The sequence below is a fragment of the Tripterygium wilfordii genome, chromosome 11, assembly GCF_013401445.1.
Source record: "Tripterygium wilfordii isolate XIE 37 chromosome 11, ASM1340144v1, whole genome shotgun sequence".
Classification (NCBI taxonomy): domain Eukaryota; kingdom Viridiplantae; phylum Streptophyta; class Magnoliopsida; order Celastrales; family Celastraceae; genus Tripterygium; species Tripterygium wilfordii.
Window position 1 is genome coordinate 8485491 of NC_052242.1, and position 22681 is coordinate 8508171.

Below are 22681 nucleotides of genomic sequence, written 5' to 3' on the forward strand. Positions count from 1 at the left end.
AAGGTGACAATCAAAGTGATCTCGTTAGAGAGTCAGGGGCAAATGGCCCCTATCAATAGTGCGGCCACCTGGGTGAGGACAATCGAGGACCAAGAGGCGAAGAAATTGAGATGGTCTGGAGTTGACTTCACCTTCTCGGACAAGGATCTATCCGAAATGGAACGCGCCCATAATAGTGCCCTCAAGATCACCATGAGGGTTTGTGGTTATGATGTTAAGTGGGTTCTCATTGACCAAGGAAGTGTGATGAACATCATGTACTATCCGATATTTGAGAAGTTGGGGTTGAGCCAGGTTGATCCCATTCTAGAGATCGTATGGTTAGTTGGATTTAATGGCAATCAAGTTTACCCCTTAGAAAGGATTCGAGCAAGGGTTTGCGTGGGGCCAAAGACGTTAGACACAGAGTTCTTGGTAGTGCAAGGAAGAACATCCAACAATGTTATCCTAGTGTCGCAATCGGAGTCACGACGCGGACCAGCGATGGAGGATGAAAAACGTTTAGAGTCGCCACCAATTGGTATAGGGTGCAATTGGACACCGCAAAGACCTACGAACCAGAGAAAAGGGATACGTAGATCGATTGAGTGTGGAGAAGGTGTTAGGCATCCCACAACTCCCGTTTGAAAACGGTTACCCTAATTAATTTAATGGCTATCTCATGGAAACTTGCTCTTTGCAAGACATAATTGTTTTGAGAAAAAGTTTGTATGAAAAATACTATCAACTTATGATAGTTTTGGAAAAAGGTTTGGAATAACGCTATCAACTTATGATAGTTTTTTTTTTTGGAAAAAGTTTGGACTATTACTATCAACTTATGATAGTTTTGGAAAAACACTACCAACTTTTGATAAGTTTAATGAAAATACACTACCAACTTTTGGTAGGTTTAAATGAAAATACGCTACCAACTTTGGTAGGTTTAATTTTAAATACCAACTTATGGTATAAATGATCATTTAGAAAAGTGTCTATCAAGTTAACCTATTATTGTCAACTTATGACAAATTCATAAATGAAATCAAATACGGCCCATGATCAAAATAAAAGGAATCAACTTATGATTTTCTTAATTGAAATGACCTACATTCAATTTTAAACTCATGCATTCACAATAAATCCAAATAATTAATGTCCAAGTTATAAATGTCAATGTGAATGTTTGGAATATTACTATCAACTTATGATAGTTTTGGAAAAACACTACCAACTTTTGGTAAGTTTAATGAAAATACACTACCAACTTTCGGTAGGTTTAAATGAAAATACGCTACCAACTTTGGTAGGTTTAATTTTAAATACCAACTTATGGTATAAATGATCATTTAGAAAAGTGTCATCTATCAAGTTAACCTATTATTGTCAACTTATGACAAATTCATAAATGAAATCAAATACGGCCCATGATCCAAATAAAAGGAATCAACTTATGATTTTCTTAATTGAAATGACCTACATTCAATTTTAAACTCATGCATTCACAATAAATCCAAATAATTAATGTCCAAGTTATAAATGTCAATGTGAATGAGATACCCAACATAAGGGTCAAATATACATACGTAAAAAAAATAAATAATAAAGAGTAACTCAAACAAAATCCTAAAATTACTCAAGCTCTACTTGATTCCGGTCCAAATAGAGTCCAACTCGACCCAAATGGAGCCAAGCGCGGTCCACATCGCAAACCAAATACAAAGATGGGTCAAGTAGGTATTCAAATATAATATCAAACCAAATCCATATTTAAAGATTCACATACAGATATAAACATATATACAATATACACAACCATACCATGTACACATACACACGTATACACATATAAAATATACACGCACAAACCCACGGTATATACACTGTATATATGTACACTCAAACAAATCCAAATATACAAACACACATAAACCGGTATATATACATATATAAACACATATATACAAAAATAAGACCCAACATGTATGCATATACAAACACATGTATACAAAACTCAAAACCCAGATATTATCACAGTGAACAAAACTGGGTACCAGAACCAAATAATAACACGATGATCCAGTAGAGACATCGAAGCCAGGTATCAAAAACTAGTTTCAAAACCAGATATGAAAGTAAACAAGCTATCAGCATAGTAAGCATGCAGAAATATCAAAGTCAGTTATCAAAAACTAGTTTCAAAAACCAGATATGAGAGAAAAATCAGCATAGTGAGCATCCAGAAATCTAAACCCAGGTATCAAAAAAAATAGTTTCGAGACCAGATATGAAAGAAATAGGACCGGGAAGATGAGGTGCTAAGAGTGAACAACCTTTCTCCTTTCCTCTTCTTTTTCTCCTACTTTCAATCACACGAAACTCTCTCTTTTTTCCGGTGTATGGCTGTGTTGCCTCAAAACCTTCTACTATTTTTCTCTCAATCTCCTTTTTTCTTCTCTCTTTTTGTTGTTGTCCTCCGGCTCCTTCTCTCTCCCTTTTATATTATAAGACTAAAACCCTATTTTTCTCTCTTTACCAAAAAGCCCCCCAAACCCTATTTCTTCTCTCTTTAGAAACCCTAAGAAACTAACCCTTTTTGTATTTTCATTCTTTTTTGTAAAACCCTAAAAAGGTGCCACCTTTTCTCTTTTTAAGGTTTTATTTCCAAAATCTTTTAATTTCCTTATTTTTCTAGACATTTTCTAGGGTTTAGTTGCATTGGGGCTTGGATTGCATTCTGCTCAACTCATCTCTTACGTCATAGATATCCACCTTTTCATATATGGACACTCTTGACGCCATCCTATTTCAATTGAAAGATGTCTTGACAATATCAAATTGCAATGACTGTGCCTATGTGAATGCCATGGGAAAAGAAATCAGTAATGGAAATTACAATTAAAAATGTGTAAAGCAAAACATTAGCATCAAATACCAAAGAAAGAAATAAATAAATCACACAAAAATAGAATATGCCATTACATGGGGTAACCTAAATTTCTGGAGGTTTCGGACATGGATCTAGGGCTTTACAAAGTGCATGGATAAGTTTATCTAACTACTCCACGAGGTCCCAGATCAAGTTACTTTTAAAATCCCAACTATTGGGACAAAAGCTCCTCCCTCAACTTTTAAGGGAAGTCGATCCGGTGAGGATGTCTTCCGCTATCCATGCGGAGACGGAATCTCACGAGAATAGTGGTCAACCGTCTCTAATGTTAAAGGTAGAGCTTGGGTGGTAGGTTATAGTGAGTGTAAATGTATGAGATGACAAATAATTTACTACAACAAAATAAATCAACATCTCTAACATATAAAAGAAACAAACAATTAACCATACAAAATGAAATAACCATAGCCAATCAATTAATCATATGGGCTTGACCCTCTTAGGTTTAAAAAAACCTGGTTACCCCAGCAGAGTCGCCAGTTGTCGCAACCGGGGTCACGACACGGACCGGCGATGGAGGATGAAAAACGTTTAGAGTCCCCACCAATTAGTTTAAGGTGCAATTGGACACCGCAAAGACCTGCGAATCAGAGAAAAGGGGTACGGGGATCGATTGAGTGTGGAGAAGGTGTTAGGCACCCCACAACTCTCGTTTGAAAACGGTTACCCTAATTAATTTAATGGCTATCTCATGGAAACTTGCTCTTTGCAAGATATAATTGTTTTGAGAAAAAGTTTGTATGAAAAATACTATCAACTTATGATAGTTTTGGGAAAAGGTTTGGAATAACGCTATCAACTTATGATAGTTTTTTTTTTGGAAAAGGTTTGGAATATTACTATCAACTTATGATAGTTTTGGAAAAACACTACCAACTTTTGCTAAGTTTAATGAAAATAAACTACCAACTTTGGTAGGTTTAATTTTAAATGCCAACTTATGGTATAAATGATCATTTAGGAAAGTGTCATCTATCAAGTTAACCTATTATTGTCAACTTATGACAAATTCATAAATGAAATCAAATACGGCCCATGATCCAAATAAAAGGAATCAACTTATGATTTCCTTAATTCAAATGACCTACATTCAATTTTAAACTCATGCATTCACAATAAATCCAAATAATTAATGTCCAAGTTATAAGGGCCAAATATACATACGTAAAAAAATAAATAATAAAGAATAACTCAAACAAAATCCTAAAATTACTCAAGCTCTACTTGATCCCAATCCAAATAGAGTCCAACTCGACCCAAATGGAGCCAAGCGCGGTCCACATCGCAAACCAAATACAATGATGGGTCAAGTAGGTATTCAAATATAATATCAAACCAAATCCATATTTAAAGATTCACATACACATATAAACATATATACAATATACACAACCATGCCATGTACACATACACACATATACACATATAAAATATGCACGCACAAACCCACGGTATATACACTGTATATATATACAAGCAAACAAATCCCTATATACAAACACACATAAACCGGTATATATACATATACAAACATATATATACAAAAATAAGACCCAGCATGTATGCATATACAAACACATGTATACAAACCTCAAAACCCATATATTATCACAGTGAACAAAATCGGGTACCAAAACCAAATAATAACACGATGATCCAGCAGAGACATCGAAGCCAGGTATAAAAACTAGTTTCAAAACCAGATATGAAAGTAAACAAGCTATCAGCATAGTGAGCTTGCAGAAATATCAAAGCCAGGTATAAAAAACTAGTTTCAAAAACCATATATGAGAGAAAAATCAGCATAGTGAGCATGCAGAAATCTAAACCCAGGTATAGGATTGGAAAGATGAGGTGCTAAGAGTGAACAACCTTTCTCCTTTCCTCTTCTTTTTCTCCTACTTTCAATCACACGAAACTCTCTCTCTTTTTTCCGGTGTGTGGTTGTGTTGCCTCAAAACCTTCTACTATTTTTCTCTCAATCTCCTTCTTTCTTCTCTCTTTTTGTTGTTGTCCTTCGGCTCCTTCTCTCTCCCTTTTATATTATGAGAATAAAACACTATTTTTCTCTCTTTACCAAAAAGCCCCCCAAACCCTATTTCTTCTCTCTTTAGAAACCCTAAGAAACTAACCCTTTTTTATTTTCATTATTTTTTGAAAAACCCTAAAAAGGTGCCACCTTTTCTCTTTTTAAGGTTTTATTTCCAAAATCTTTTAATTTCCTTATTTTTCTAGATATTTTCTAGGGTTTAGTTGCATTTGGGCTTGGGTTTAAATTTTTATGGGCTTATGGTACAAAAAATGGGTTTTTGTATATTTGTAGGCTTGTGGGCCCGAGAAACGGACTCTTGGAATTTTTGATTTTTGATTCTTGTATTTTTGTATATTTGTATATTTTTTTATTTAACTCATTTTGCTTTTATTAATTGTTCTCCAGCCGAACGAAAACCAGTTACTACACCTAGGAAGGCCTTGGCTTCGCACCATGGAAGCCGTGTCGTCAATTTATCATTAAATTCTCTTATTTCCTTCCAACAAGGAGATATATGATGTGAAGAGTGATCGGCCAAAGTAGAGCACTGAGGTTGCTAGTATCCGATCCTTAAAGGAGACCTATCAAGTAGGCACCCTCGTTGAAGAAACATCAGTTGAGCCTGAACCAGGAATGGATCCGGATAAGAAGTTAACTGAGGAACTTGAAAAAGTATAGATTGATGGGTCTAACATAGACAAATATTTTCTCATTGGTAAGGATTTGCCCGCAGCAGAAAGAGAATCCCATTTAGGGCTGTTATTGAGGACTCCATAAGAGATGCTAAAAGTTGTTCTGAAGGTGGCCAGCCATAGGCTAAACATTTGACCTAACTCAAAGTCGGTCACCCAGAAGGCTAGGAGGTCGGTCCTAGCACATGTAGAAGCCGTGGTTAAGGAAGTTGAGCAACTGACTAAAATGTGAGCCATAAAAGAGATGGATTATCCTGAATGGCTATCAAATACGGTGGTAGTTAAGAAAAAAATAGAACATGACGGGTATGTGTGGACTTTATGGATCTTAACAAGTTCTCTCGAAAGGATTTGTTTCCATTACCTAAGATTGATTAGTTGGTGGACTCGACGTTTGGAAGTCAGAGGATGAGCTTTCTTGATGCTTATAGGGGATACCATCAGATACCTACGAGTGAGGAGGATGAAGAGAACACGTTATTCATCACTCCTAGAGGCACTTACTGCTACAAGATAGTGCCTTCGGACTGAAGAACGCGGGGTCAACATATCAGTGTCTAGTCACAAAGATGTTCTATGTGATGATTGGATGGACGGTCAAAGTTTACACTGATGACATGGTTGTCAAGACCATTAGGGAAGAAGACCATATGTCGGATCTCCAGTCTGTCTTGGATGCGCTGGAAACTTACAAGCTTAAACTTAATGCATCAAAATGTGCCTTTGGTGTAAGCTCTAGCAAATTCCTTGGCTACCTAGTGACTCGGAGAGGAATCGAAGTTGACCTAGACCAGATCGCGGCCATCAAGAGTTTGAGAAGTCTGAATTTGATCAAAGAGGTGCGGAGATTGACTGGGATGCAACCACTCTTAATAGATTCATCAGTAAGTCGTCCAACGGATGCCATAACTTTTTTAAAAGTTTGCGTGGGGCAAAGAAGTTTGAATGGGATGTAGAATGTGAGAAGGCTATGGATGGTCTAAAGAATTACTTATAGCTGTCACCACTTTTTGCCACTCCTATTCCGGGTGAGAAATTGAGGATGTACTTGCAGTGTCATAAATTGTTGTAAGTATCATTATTTTGAGAGTTGAAGGGAAGGTAGAGCAGCCAATCTATTATGTTAGCAAGAAACTTCTGGATGCTGAGACAAGATATGCTCTGTTAGAGAAGTTGTTGTATTATTTCGTCATAGCTTTTAGGAAGCTCAATCATTACTTTCATGATCACTCCATCGAAGTCATAACTGTCTACCCACTCAGAAGTGTCCTAAGCATGGCCGACCTTTCTGGAATATTTGCCAAATGGACAGTAGAGCTCAGCCAATATGATATTCACTTTGTTCCAAGAACAGCCATCAAGGCCTAGGTAGTGGCCGACTTTGTGGCAGAATTCTCTAGTCTGCCAGAACTGCTAGTTATGGAAGTATGGATCTTGGAGATCAATCCGGCCAACATATGGGAGCTCATGGTGGATGGCTCATCAACTAGAAAGGGGAGTGGAGCAGGAGTAGTCTTGACCTTACCAAGGGGTCTTACCATCGAGTAGGCTATCAGGTTGGGTTTCGATGCCACTAACAATGAAGCCGAGTATGAAGTGCTTGTTGGTTGCTAAATAAGATTTTGGTCATGTAGTGGAAGCTTTCTAGGATCATCTTAGCGGAAGTTAAAATAAAAAATTTAACGAACGATACCCTACAGCCCATATGTACCCCATGGCCCTAGCTATGTTTGCCTAGCATGCTTCTACAAATTTATTTTGTTACAAATAAATTTTAACATGCATACAAACATATTAGATCAAGTTTTAATCTTTTGTAAATAATCCTAGCATGCTTCTAGGTTTATATCTAAACAATATTAAATCTCGATCATACAAGCATATAGCATGGCATCAAGAAGATTTAGAAAATAACCAACCTCTTCAATATCGAGGTCCTTAGCTTTCTTCTTTTCTTGAACGCACGAACCACCATCTTGATCTTTACCAACTTGGAACGCCTATGTCATTGCGAACGAGCAAAGCAAAAAAACATCGATTGGTGGTGAAGCAAAATCAAACACACGGCAATCTTTGGGACAGAAAAAACACACGGCCACTATTTGACTTGTCCCCTTTTGTTTCGTGTTTAGTTGGCAGCGAGTGCTTGTCAAAAGTTGTGTTTTTTGTATTAGAGATAGTGATCTATATAGACAAAGAAATAAGTCTCAGTAGGTTTAGTTTTTCCAATTGTATTGTATTGGAACTAGGAAAGCTCAAAACCGAAGCTATCAATGATATTAATCGGCGCCAGTTTTTCTTTCCTTATTGGTTGGCCAAGCTTTAGATTTCAAATATAATTTAGGCCTAGCTTGTCCTAATCTTACAAGAATTCAATGCTCAAATATTATTTTGGTTCTTGGTCCATTCTTGACTTTAATTTCGATTATGTAAAATACTTATTTTATATTCTAAACCGAAATTCTGAGACTTATTATTTATCATAAATACACTCATAAGAATTTTGTATATCTTAACAAACCTAACTTTATCATAGGATTATCTTTGAAAAAAACAAAACCCAATAAAATTATATCTATTTGTTGTACAAATTATATTCTTGTAAATATCCCAATAACCATTGTGATATGGTGAACTTTGTCGATCTTCTTTGAATAAGATGAGAGACTAAAATGGGGCTACCAAGGGGACTCCACAGGACATACATTTCTAGGCTCCCGAAATATTATTCTTTACCGTCAAGACCTATGACTAAAAATAATATTTCAATCAATTGTTTGTCTGACACCACTTGAACTATGGATGAACTCCTAGATATGTATGATACTTATATCGAGGCTTTTCTTATTTATAAACATGTACTTGACCTGTGAGATTTGTACGAATATATCCTCCATGCACCACCCGGTAAGTTGGAGTGAGATTTTGTGTACTATCAAACACTCCAAAGTCCATATTTCTCCTGAGCTCTCGGTTCCTTTGTATCTATCCACTAAGCGTATTAGATTGACCCGTCAATCAATCCAAATATCAACGCTTGATCCATAAGGATCACTATGCATAGTTTTTGGGTAGATTAATTTGAACCTCTCGGGTGGGTGCTTACACTTCCATAACCCGATAGTAGATGAATGACTATATTGTAGGTGTGCTCCCACTCCCTAGTGGCATACATCCAATCCATCGAGTATATCGACAATAGTGCATGTCTCACTCATTGATGAATCAAAACGCACACGCTATAAGTGTGAAAGTATTGACCTACTCAAGCTTAAGAGATATCGTACTCCCACAACAATAGGATGAACAACTCATTGATAGTACTTTTCTGGTTGTTCTTTCCTATGTAAGTCCGTCGATATATGTTGCCTTATCTACACTAGTGCACCAATCTAAAAAGACATCTAATACACAAAATGCAATATTAAATATTTATCAATAAATCTCAGAACTGTCATTATACATGGTATATTTTTAGGACATAATCACAATAGTGTTTTTGTGTGGATTATGAAATGCAATCGAGTTAGGGGTGTAAAGTTTAAAGATTTCTTTGGACTCGCGTTAATTGCCAGTCAGCTCACATGGAAATATGTTGCAAAGACCAAGGCGATGATTGCCTACTTAAGCGAAGGAAGGAAATTGATTGAGAAGCTGGAGGAATTTGAATTCAACAAGTCCCAATGGGGCAGAACAGCCATGCAGACGCCTTGCCGACATTAGTTTCAACCGACCAAGAGAGGGTCAGGCGGACCATCATGATTGATATTTGAGAAACCAAGTATATCGGTCGAACAACTTGAGGTCTCTCAAACAAAGCTTGGCCATGGTTGGGTGGATCCACTTATCCGTTTCTTAGGGGATGGTACCCTTCCGGAGGACAAGAAAGATGCTAGGAAGATAACTTTGAAGTCATCACAGTTCTGGCTATCTCTAGAGAGAAAATTATACAGGAGATCGTTCACTGGCTTATACTTGCGTTATGTCCATCCGGAGAAAAAAGATTAATTGTTATATGAAATCCACAAAGGGAGTTCTGGGTCCCATACTAGAGACAGGTCAATGGCTCAACGAGCTATCTCACAGGGATACTAGTGGGCGTAGATGCATGAAGACTTGAAACCGTGTGCTAGAAGTTGCGAGAAGTGTCAAAAGTTTTCAAATATCCTACAACAATTGGCAATAGAACTTAGCTCATTGACAAGCCAATGGCCATTTGCCCAATAGGGACTAGACTTACTAGGGTCACTTTCGAGGGCGACATGAGATAGAAGGTGGCTCATAACGGCCACTGATTACTTTACCAAATGGATAGAGGCTAAGCGCCTACTAAATCATGGACTTCGAGACAAAAAAGTTTGTATGGGAATCCATTATCACAAGGTATGGTATTTCGCACGTTTTGGTGTTAGACAATTGCACTTAGTTTGATAGTAAGGCCTTTAGGGAATTTTGTGACGAATATGACATTCGCAAAAAATACTCAATCCCGACATACTCGCAAGGAATGGACAAGCCAAGGCATCTAATAAGATCATCCTTGATGGATTGAAGAAGCATCTTAATTCAACCAAAGGAAGGTGGGTAGAAGAACTTCCAAGTGTGCTTTGGACGCAGCGGACTACCTATCAAAGGTCAATCGGACAAACGCCATTCTCACTCGCCTATGGAATAGAGGTCGTGATCCCTCTTGAGATTGGCCTGCCTACCATCAGAACCCTTGCCCTCGAAAAAGGCGAGAATGACAGTGCCTTGGCCGTTAATCTTGATCTCTTGAAAGAAAAAAGAGGACTAGCAGCATTGAAATTGGCTTCATACCAGCATGAGTTGACAATCTGCATAACAAAAAGGTGAAGGCAAGAGGTTTTCAGCCAGGGGACCTTGTCTTGAGAAAAGTGTTAGGCAACACAAGGAAGAAACCCCCAAGAGGGCAAATTGGGAAGGTCCGTATTAGGTGATTTCTATTAGCAGACCTAGAGTATGCAAAATTGAAGATTTTGAAGGCAAAGCAGTCCAAAGGCCTTGGAATGTGGTGAACCTCATGAAATTTTATGCTTGAGTATTATAATCCTTGCTGTAATAAATGGGGAGCCCATAGAGCGTACTTATTCTCATATGTTCACTTTTCTATGAATAAAGATAAGCTTGGATCCATAATTGTGCAATCTGAAAATTTTGATTAAAACCCAAGGAGTTTCTTAATGAGGTTTGCACTAGACGGACAAGTCTGTCAGCCCAAAAAAATCCATGAGACTTCCCAACTCCATTAGGTTTGAGTAAAGACCCACTGGGTTCCTCATATAGGTTTCAGAAAAAAAAATTCCATAAGACTTCCCCACTCTATCGGGTTTGAGTAAAAACCCAAGGGGTTCCTCATAGAGATTTTGGTTGGACGGATAAGTCTGCCAACACAAAAAGGTCCATGAAACTTCCCAAGTCCATTGGGTTTGAATAAAATCCAAGGGATTCCTTATAGAGGTTTTGATTGGACAGACAAGTCCTTTAGTCCAAAAAAAGTCCATGGGACTTCCCAACTCTATTGGGTTTGAGTTAAAAGCCAATGGGTTCTTCATAGTGATTTCAGCAGGATGGACAAGTTCGACAACCCAAAAGAGTCCATAAGACTTCCCAAGTCCATGGTGAGTGAATAAAATCCCAAAGGGTTCCTCATATACGTTTCGGCTAGATGAAGCAATCAGGCAGCAATACGCAAGAAAAAGATGCAAGTGTTGAAAAATAAATAGTCTTCATTGCTTAAATGCATGCAAGTACTACAATGAATATTAGCTTCTCAAAAGTTTGAGAAAAGGTTACAAAAGCCAGCCCAAAGACTGGAGACCAACTCCAAAACATAAAGGAATGCAGTAAACCAAGCTGTGGGACTGGCAGTCCTTGGTACTACGGGATCGAAAGAGTGCTTCGGGCAACCCTTATCTTGGTGGATCTGATCGTCCTCATTTGGGCCAACCTGCCTGACCTCTTGGGTAGGGGAATCCTCAATTTCCAACATGGTCAGAGGAGGATCCAAGTCAGTAGAAGGAAAAAATCTATCAAAAATCTTCTCTTGAATTTTGTCAGCTACAGGAAAAAAAAGGCGATCTTGTCCCCACAAAGGAGAGTCCTTGGGAATGTCGGCATCCAAAAGAGCATTCTCGTGATGCCTTAAGATAGGCACTATTCCCCTCGTTCTTCAAGACTGGGACATAATCAGTGTAGGCTTCCTCATAAGCCTTCTCAGCAGCATCCTTCTTATATGAAGTAACACACGACAAGGTCTGGTTCAGCTCGATCTCAAAATCTTGACGTTTCTTGCTCAGATTAGCATTCTTGATGTTCAATGTGTCAAGCTCAGTGTCTTTGGCTAATGAATCTGGTTTGGTGTAGGCTAACTCGATCTTGACAGCAGTAAGATCAACCTTAAGTTTATCAATATTCCTAGCCTTTTTTCTTTGTAGATCCTCGTCGACTCTAGACCTCCCATGGAATTCATATAAGGACACAAGAATCTGTAGAGACAAGAGTAGGACATTAAAGCTAAACAAAAGAAAGAAGATAAACAAAAATAATATGCACTAAATCACCTGCGCAACATAACAGGTAGAATGTTCCCTAAGCTTCTCAAATGAAACCTTCCCCCTATGACACATGTCAATAGGAACAATACCAACAATAATGAGAGCCAGCCCAACTACCTCATACTTCACAGAACAATCCCTTGGGATCGGATGCCCATCAATCCTAGCGGTGATTACTAATTCATTCGGCCTAGTAGGGATAAGAGATGATGAGCATCTAGGAGAGGTCACAGAAGGACATGAAGCAACATGCTTCTTTCAATTGTGGTCGGACGCAGAAGTCCCATCTCCAAGCCTCTTCTGAGCGTGGACATAATGAGGAGGGGGAGGTGATGCATGCTGAGGCGCAACAGAAGAAGAGGCGTCAGCTCAACGAGCCCTAACAGGCTATCCAGAAAATAGCAAGGGCAATGGTTTGGACATCTTCTCAATCGATAACGAAGAGAAGCCTACAAGAGAAAGAAAGGAGTAGAGTTAGGCCAGAGGCATACATAAGAAAATGATCAATAACGCACCAAAAATTAGCCAAAAAACATACTCTCAGAATTCAAAGAAAAATCATAATTCGGAAGACCGGCGTTACCATATCCATCGGATCTTATGTCCCTTATCCATCCCAATAAGTCTTGAGATGAATGTGACCCCTGAAGACTGGATGAACCTGATGATCAGGGAGACCCATCAGGTAAGGGAAAAATCCTACTGATAAGTCCATTAGCAGGATCAAAGAGACTAAAGAAACGCTTAATCACCATCTTAGACGTCTAAAAAGGATGGTCACTGTCCAGAGATACAGTCGGCTATATCCAAGAACATAAGGAGCAAAATGGCCGAACGAATGGATCCTTAAAAATCTATTTAAAATCGGGCACTCCCTCCAAGCTCAAATTTCCTGAATTTTAGGAGAAGGACCTAGAACAAAAACTCAAGATCGGTCAGCTCATAGGGGGGAACAACTTATCCAATCAAATCAGGATATAACCCAAGGCGACACTAAACCAACCTAGAGAGCCGAAACCATGAAGGATAGTGTCTAAGGTATTCTTTTTGCCTTGGTTGAATTCCTAGCCAAACCCTCTGATCATAAAAAGTTCATTCTCACTATGATTGGCAATGGAAGGAAGACAATGGATAAGATGTCTTTCTTTCTTTTTAGGATATAGGTGAAATTTATTTTGACTACCACAGCATTTCAAACTGTAAATCCACTCGAGTGAGGAAGGCCTAAGGCCAAGTCTATAAACTTGGTTAAGAACATCTACACCATTCACGATTCTATAGAACTTTGAGTTGAGTTGATGATGTGCAAGGCCGTAAAAAGCAAGACATTATTTGAAGAACTCGAAAAGAGGAAATCGCAGGCCATCCTCAACTATGACAACTACGAGAAATTTGACCCATCCAATAGGTGGGTCTCCCCTCTAGGCTAGGCCAAGCTCACAATTTGTAGGAAAATCATAGTTATTTGTCCATCTATGAAACTCTACTATGTCACCAGCGAAAGTAGAATATTTCCCCATGGGGAATGAAGCACAACTCCAATAAAGAAAAACAATGAGTAAAGGACTTACTACAAAGGCTTGATCAAAGAGAAAATCCACCAGCCGAAAAGCTCGAAGAAATGCAAAACAATAGTGACTTCAAATATCAACCTTACTATTTATTATAGATACCCAATCTAAAAACGCCAGTGGCTTTCAGACGAAGTAAGGGAGGTCACTATGGAGCGGGGGCCGAACTGGAGCAAAGGCTGATCTGGAGCAGGTGCCGCTATGGAACGGGGCCCGATCTGGAGCGGGAGTTGAACTAGAGCGGAGCCCACTGTGGAGTGGTGGATGAACGGGAGCCGGGCTGATCTACAATGGAGTCTCTTTCTTTTCCCTCTTAGTCTAAAAGTATATGGTTGTGTATTGATTAAAGAGTAACACACATGGACATAGTCTGATCCAAGTAACAAAGCCCAATTTGAACACGTCTAAATGTGTGTTTGGGGGGCAAATGTGGGGAATATCTCAAGATTGATGTGTGACAAAAACTAATTGGTCACTCCAAATGGTTGATTTTAATATTAACCACAAACCCATTATTTTGGAGATTAGTCTACCACTAAATCAGGAAATTAATATAGGGAAATCTCTTCAAATAATCAAATGAGTTGTGTAAGTATGAAACTACTCCGCTATATAAAGAAGGGCAAGACTTCAAGGTAAAGTTTAAGCTATGTTTTGTGATTATTTAGGCTGGTGATTATCTTGAAGACTGACTTGAGCGTCGGAGTGCCCTCGGTCACCAAAATGACCGTCGATTCACTGACCACCTTTTTTTTCATGGTGAGGGTAGCCGGATCATGGAAGAGCAAACAATCGAACATCCCCAACAAGGCCAAGGAGTGTTCGGTCAGCGTTGTGATCGATTTTTGTCCACGTTTTGTTCACTACAGAGGTAATCGATTGAATTTATGTATTTATGTTGCTACTACTTCCAGTTTAGCACCTCTACTGCCAGAACTCCAGCATGAATGTTCAAACCAGGCTTCTCAAGCATCACTGACGATAGGGTCAATTTCAATGGTGAGGCCTGAGGTTGAGTCTACGGCTTCAGATGGAGACTAAGTCAAGTTTGGGTCCCAAAGTGGTGAGCCTCCTCCATCGGACCCTCTAACTCGACCATTGACCAGTTGGGTTCTCCATCTGGACCACTACGGGTGTGCTTCTATGATTCTCCTTCCCCTACCACCAAATTTAATAGAAAAATCTTGATTTGTTCATCCAATAGTCATCAGTTCGCATTGAATTTGAAATCGCACACAATTAATCAAATTGTTGGATACGGTAGTAACTTTGTGAAAGAAGAATTCGATCGTGGTGGTTATGAATGATTTGATTGAAAACAAGTTTCTTCTTTGAGACATGGAGAGAGAATCAGAATCTAAGTGGGATTGCTTCTGCACCGATAGGAGGGGGCCATTGTGTCTAAAACAAAGAAGTCTCTAGATCTAGATCAAAACCACATGTCACTTATTGAGTGGTTGATGTGCACCCACGCCAGTGTGATGACATGGTGCGCATCAACCCCTGAATATCTTATCCAACCAATCATGGCCAAGTTTATAAAGTCACAAATTCACGTCCCAATTCCATTCTACAGCCCATTTAAGGCATTACTCATAAAAGCAAAAGAACAACTAAAATGGAAGAAGGAGACCCCACTTTTGCCAAGACAAACATGAAGAGAAAATATGTATTACACAAAAACAGTAATACACAACTACAACGAACAGGAGCAACTAAAATTGAAAAAGAAACTCTCACTTTCTCACCAATAGAAATATTAAGAAAAATATGTAGAAAATAATTACACAACTATAATAAACAATAACAAATCCTATCTCAATCGATGATGTCTCTATGGTTCAAGTTGGCTTAATTTTTCCGTCTTCAGTATTGTCATTATTCCTTTCTTTCCTTGAATAGTTTGCCACTTCAAGACGCCGACTACTTCGTATGGTGTCTCCATACAGTGGTGTGTGTGTGGGGTGATGTCTTACGAGTAGAATTCGTAGTCCTTGGCTTGAATAATGATTTGCCTCAATCCTCCAATTGGTGATATGATCATGATGCAAACGGAATCCAATTATCACAACTGGTCGGATTGATTTACTAAGAACAATGGTAAGATAAACACAAGGGATAGAGAATCACTCTCTGTATATAAAGATGAGAATCAAGTTGATGCAAATGGAACCCCGTTATCACAACTGGATTAATTTGTTAGGAATAATGGTAAGATAAACACAAGGGATAGAGAATCACTCTCTAAATATAAAGATGAGAATCATTCTCACAAAGGAATCACTCCAAGAATAACACAATTTCTCATACAAAGTATGCTAATCTTAATAATAAAAAGTACAATAACATAAATAGGTTGGACGTGTCTCTTATTATGGTAAGTTCTTCAATGCACAGGATCATGGCTGCTGAAATGAAGCCATTAATTGTTCTCCATGATTAACTCTATTGACCCCCATATCTTGCTCTCCTTAATCAACTCATTTGACCATTCTTTTGCCATATCAATTCTCTTAATATCTTGCAAAGATGTGTCGTAACTTCCATTCTGGTATTCATGTGGTCATGCATAATTATAGGCTTATCTTTTGCACCAATTATTTCTTGAATACCCATATTGCATCAGATCATCAGAAGAATACTAAGAACGATGCAAATCTGTATTTATTCAAATCAAAGCCACGTCAAATGAGCTTATATTCGACGCAAAATGAAGAAACAAATCGAAAACATAAACGGAGCAATTTGCATACCCAATTAGTCCTCCAAGATAGGCTGAACTTCCTTAGTTTGTAGATTGAAAGCCACATGATGCAAGGCAGCTGCAATTGAACAAATTTAGTAAAAGATTTTTTCATAAAAAATACATAAAAATAACTTTTTTATTGCACAAGAATTTGGCTTACAAAGTGTTGTTGGGGCGAATGCAAATCGATCCTCCGAAAAACGACAAAAGACCTCCGAAGAAAGGAAAGGTAATCCCTACAAACATTGTGGCAGCTGCACACTAGTGGGGTTGAAGTGCAGTTTCTTCACCAACAGAGTCTCCATCATATCAAACACTGGCATTGCATTGATATGTAATATGAGAAAACAAAACTCGATTCTAAGAAAACCCTAAAAATTGAAAAACACAGATAAAGATAATCGCAGGGAAGCGTTCTGATCGATACCGGATAGCTTCCAATGACATGAACAACAACAAACATGTTAGCCATTGCAATGAGCCAAACATGCTTATTCAGGGAGATAAGGATGTTGTCTTCAACAGAATTGCCATACATCCAATACCCAATTAAAGCAACAGGGAAAGGGAAATAGTATAATGTGACGACTATATACGCCACAATAACACCTCTCCACATAGGCACCTTTGACCAAGGAGTTGGTGTACTACTCGTATGTTATGATGTGTTTAAGTCAAAGTAGTTATTCAACTTTGACCAAGTGTTTTAGTTTGTTATTTGTTTATGTGTGTGGTTGTGAGAGGTCCTTCTAGACTCTTCTTAAAAAGAAAAAAGTATAACCTTATGGTGTAAGTTAAGCTGCAATATGATGCTATGCTGTAATGAAGTTATGTTTATGGTGGGTTTCTCTCTAAATCTGGTTCTTCCTCAAGTTTTGTAATTTATGTGTTTTCTGTTGCTTTTATCACAAGCAAAGTAAGCCTCAGATTGTGACAAGTCTTTCGCTACAGTCTCAATACGGGATTTTGGAAGAGAGCGGAGCTGTGTACCTTAAAGACATGATAGCGGTGGCTAGAAAGACGCCGGAGATGGAGTTGAAGTTGGGAGATGGGAGAGCACAAAGTGAACGGAAGCAAAAATCATGATGAAGAGAGTGAGCTTGATGTTTTTGTAGTCGCTGCAAACAATGTCATGGAACTTCTTCAATGATCTGCCATTAGTGACCATGTACATAATGCACACACCAACTTCAACAATTAGTTGTTGAGGCACCACAATGTAGAGACCAAGCTTTTCACCAAATGCATACTGACCCAATTCATGGTATCTATCAAACCGTTTTCCTGGAACCATTTCATGCATCTCCACCATTTGCCATAGTGTGTATAGAGTGATTATCCATGACAACACCAATATGGAAACACCAGGTCCCCTGAAATCAAAATCCCACATATTATGAAACCAATTTGGACCCAAATTGTGACAATTTTGAGAGAAATTGCGACAATAATACCATCCAAGCTCTGCCATGGCATAAGTTTACAGACTCAGAGAGAGAAATAAAGTGAAAAATCAGATCAAATCACATGAAAGAGGGCATACTCAGACCTATATCTCATGATAAGTACAGTTAGACCCCTGAAGTTTTAATTTATTTCATACAGGGGTGGAGCCACGTCCCTGGATTTGGCGAAACAAATAGTACTTATACATAATTTAGACGTTGGCACTCATGTTGGTCTAATGGCAACCGATGCAGTCTTTTACTGCCCAATGCCAAGTTGACAAGTTCGAATTATAACTCCAGCATTTCTTACTTTTTTTAATTATTTATTTCTTTTATCACATATTTAATTATAACTCCAGCATTTCTTACTTTTTTTAATTATTTATTTCTTTTATCACATATTTACAGGAAGTGCAATCTATTCTTGCGTTAAATGACTTAAATCTGTTCAACGCGTTCCATGATATTTTTATTTTTCACTTTAATTTTGTTATATAATATTCTTTTATCACATATTCACAGGAAGTGTAATCTATTCTTGCGTTAAATGACTTAAATCTATTTAACGCGTTCCATGATATTTTTATTTTTCACTTTAATTTTGTTATAAAATCAATGAAAAATTAATTAATTTATCAATAAATAACACTAAAAAATTTCCCCCGCCCCAACTTTTCACCCCCTAAAAATTTATGGCTCCACCCTGATTTCATACGTGTCCCTTGTGGGGGTTATTTATGATATTTAACTAGAATTCAAGGGTCTAAAGGGATTTTACCCTAATAGTTAATTTTACACACATACTAGGAAACATAAAAGTGCAGACAACTCAGGTGCAAACCGAAACGATAAAAACAAAAAATTGAAAACATGAAGGAGGAGAAGAAGATTTTCTTGTTGGTGTTAAGCGTGGAGAGTTAATCACCTTTAAATTTACATTAATTTCACCAAATAAATATATTTGAAAAACAAAAAACTCAGAAGGAAATTAAAGATCAAGAAGAGCAGACATGAAAAGACAAAAAAAATTTGCCTTTTTTTGCAACTCTAATGACAGAACAAACACAAAGAAAATTCAATATTATCACATATTCCTTCCATGGCAGGCACAATAAAATGCAGAATCACACCATTAGAGAAAGAAAAACAATATTGGGGAGAGATAGACTAACATTATTATTGTAGTCTTGATCACTTGGAGCTTGAGTGCCCATTTCTCGGTGATATCTTCTTGTATTGAAGACAGATTTATTTATTTTTTTTTTGGTTCTCTACAGTATTTGAATTCCAGGACAAAAACCCCCCACACTGCACCATATATAGATTATAGAGAGAGAGCAGGCCTAAAGAGTCCTCGAAAAGACGGTTGTGCTTGACTTTAAGTCTATACTAGTGTCCGATCCCGCGCGTTGCCGCGGGATGTTTGTAGTAAAATCTCTGTATGAGGATAGGCAAAAGCAAGGTTGATAAAGATTACAGTAACGATGGGGGTTTGTCAAAAAAAATATATAAAAAAAAAAAACAAAAGAATAGTCATTTGAGGAGGGTGTAGTGCTCCATGCCGCTGAAGAGGAGAGACTGAGCGGGGGCGTTGGGTATTCAACATTGCCAACGTCTTCTGTACGTCTTCCATTTACTTTCAATGATCTTATCTAAATATCAGTATGGAACACATACATAGGACTTATTAATCAAATATCTAATATATCTTGTTCAGCTTTGATTTCACCATGCAAACAACCCACACACGGCTCATATAAATGCGAAAGAAACAAAACCTGTCTAATACTACAATCATTAAACCAAAACCAAAGAAACCTTTCTAACACTGCTGTCCTTAAACCCAAACCAAAGAAATCTTCCATATTTTTTTTCTTTCTGTTTTTTTTATATGCCTCTGGTGGGAAGTACTGTTTTGATGTCTTTAGTTAGAATGAGGGCCAGATAGATCTTTCTTACATTTTAATTTCTCAATGTTTTATAGGTTTGACATCGAAACTCCATAAACCCCATATAAGTAACCTCCCCTTTTTTTCCTAAATAAACAAAGAAATACAGTTTTGGGTTTCAGTTTTTATTTCCACTAATGTTGATTTCATGGGAATTTTTAGTAAACCAAGAAAGAAGTACTCTGAATCTGGAGTCAGATGTCTGAAATTCTCATTTTTTGAACAGAATCTCATGAACTCAACAACTTGTGTTCACCATAACTACCCTAAAGCCTAAAAGCCTCTGCCCCATTTATTTTACTCACCCTGTCTCCGCCCTACCAGTTCAATGGGTTTTGGTTTGGCATGTGTATATATCTTAAGATATGCTTGCGAGAAAGAAAAATGAGAAAGGAGATGCAAGGCATGCAGAGACTCAAAAGTTTGGCAGATGCAAGTAAGAAGTGAAAATGAGGAACTACCTGCAACTAAATTTTTCACCTTTCCAAGGCCAAAGCATCAAAGATTAGTTAAAAAAATATAATTGAACATTTTTTTTTCTGGCAAACTATTCTACCATTGATGAAGAGAAAAATATTTGTTGACAGAAATGAAATGATTCTATAGTACATTTGTTTTCCTCTCTCCAGTTAAATAAATGACTGATTCAGCACCATTGTAATGTAACCCCCAACACAGTCAATAGCCCAAAAGTAGGCACTTACAGACGCAGACCGTGGAACCATTGTGAAAAAAAGTTAGTTCAAAGAGGAAAGAGGAGATGAAAACCTTGTACTGGAGTACTCAGCATCAGAATCTTCAAGCCCAGCTGCTTCATGATAAGCATTTTTTAGATCATCTTAGGATGAGTTCTATAAGACCCAAGGACCACACAGTACTTGGTTTTGTAGCTCTTCTTAGGTGCTTTTTCAAAACAAACCATGTGATCAATCAAACTCATGTCTCATCAGCAGCCTATCTAAATTTGCATTATTAACACCCATATCCTAGCAATATGAACTTTTATTATGGGATTCCTTTGTCTCAACCACCCAACCCACACAGCAAAAGAAAAGGAAACTTTCAAATTAATGGTAACACATAGTATATACCTGTAGATGAAGAGTTTAACAGCCAGAGGAACCACTGATTGAAGAAGAAGACTGTAACAGCAGCCAAATTTATAACATGGAAGTTGGAACAATTTTGAATACATAGGTCGCATGATCAAATATTGATACGCCCTTACAAAAGCTGTAAAAGTTATCAGAATCAGTTGCACAAACATATAACCAATTGAACTCTAAATTTTACAGGGAAGGAATCAGACGACAAAATTAAAGAAAAGAGGAGCAACTGAACCGAAAAAATAATGGATAATGGAAACACTGGATGAAGTGAATAGACAAGCCAGGAATACGTAACAGGACATGGAACCACATCAATCATGCAACACCATGAAACAAAACCAACTGCAAAAGATGAACGAAAAGGAGCAAGATAAAAAAATCTAAAATAACTGCTGCTGTTACACCATCATTAAGCTTTGCCACTGCCTATGTTCTCAAGGAAGTCAATATATATAAGAGCCAGGCAGTGCTAGCTCTACTGGCTAGTCTGGCTTAGGTCTTTGCCGATTTGTTCAACGGAGACCACCACCCTCCATCCCTGCGACACCAATCAAATAAAAGATACCCAACTTTGTATCAATATCAAAACAAATAGCACGAATTGATGAGAATCGTAAGAAAATTATACTAAAATTAATCAATGAATATGTATGTATATTCGAGGGTTAAAATTAGTCAATTGTTTAGAATCCAAACCTTATTGACATAAATAGAACATCCATTCCAGAGAGAAAATCAAACTTCACCTCCAGAAGACCATAACAATTTTGTTAGGTTCAGCTAAATGGGAGTATGAGACTTAGTGAAAGGTCGAACTAACAATGACCAAGCATCACACACAGCTTCAACAAACAAAATGAAAGGAGGGAATTAGTTAAAAAATCGTATAGGGTATACTCAGTAAGGTACATACATGGGATTTGAAGAGAGAATCACTGGAGGAACGAAGCTCGGCATGCCAGTCGCAGCTTCATTATAATTTTTTGCACCAATATCTGCTGCTTTACCACCCATGAATCAGCATAATCACCACGATGAACCACCACCACCTTAATAGCCAAACTAAAGTAAAGCCCTGACAAAGAGAGGGGAAGACGACCGATGTGAGGGAATAAATAACGTACCAAAACAGCTAGGAATCGGAATAAAATTTTACATCATCAACTACCCCAATAACTTGTGAAGACCCAAAAGACACCAAAAAATTGAACATCAGGAACTCAACAGATGAAGTCGAGAGAGGATAGATGAAGCCGAAGTATAGATTTTAGGCAACTTACCTGAGCTGCCTGATCGCACCGAAGTAAATCCACGCCAAACAACCTTCTAATCGAAGATGCTTAAAGATTTTATGTTTGGCTTACTCAAGTGAGTGTCTGTCATTGTGTGTATATATATATATATATATATATATAAAAGTGTGTATATCATATAAGATTACATAAAGACCCTTTGTACACATTGACGCTAATACGCCCCCTCAATCTGAACGTAAGGACACTACGGACAGATTGTCTTGAAGCATAGTAAACTGTGGTGCAGAAAGACCTTTAGTAAAGACATCTGCCAATTGCTCCCGAGAAGGAACAAAGCGAACAACAATGTCTTTTCGTAAGACACGCTCCCGAAC

The 22681-nt window shown here is 37.8% G+C and overlaps 1 protein-coding gene and 1 pseudogene across 2 annotated transcripts; both read right to left on the reverse strand.

Moving 5' to 3' along the window:
• Positions 1-11382: 11382 nt before the first annotated feature.
• Positions 11383-14155, reverse strand: LOC120009909. 2 transcript variants are annotated; one of them, XM_038860639.1, is made up of 3 exons: positions 13800-14155; positions 12235-12677; positions 11383-12159 (listed from the first exon to the last, which is right to left on the reverse strand). In XM_038860639.1, the coding sequence occupies exons 2-3, from the start codon at positions 12298-12300 to the stop codon at positions 11728-11730; spliced, it is 498 nt and encodes a 165-aa protein (XP_038716567.1). In that variant the 5' UTR covers positions 12301-12677; positions 13800-14155; the 3' UTR covers positions 11383-11727. The 2 variants fall into 2 exon arrangements, with proteins under 2 accessions (XP_038716567.1, XP_038716568.1); XM_038860640.1 differs by having other exon boundaries at positions 12235-12889.
• A 1616-nt stretch (positions 14156-15771) lies between these two features.
• LOC120008740 lies at positions 15772-20667 on the reverse strand (annotated as a pseudogene).
• Positions 20668-22681: the final 2014 nt, after the last annotated feature.

Bases quoted from the DNA above. Each gene is read 5' to 3' on its own strand.
- LOC120009909 (XM_038860639.1), bottom strand. From the start codon at position 12,300: ATGTGTCATAGGGGGAAGGTTTCATTTGAGAAGCTTAGGGAACATTCT. The intron at 12,160-12,234 runs GTGATTTAGTGC...TTGTCTCTACAG, and splicing joins CTACCTGTTATGTTGCGCAG to ATTCTTGTGTCCTTATATGA.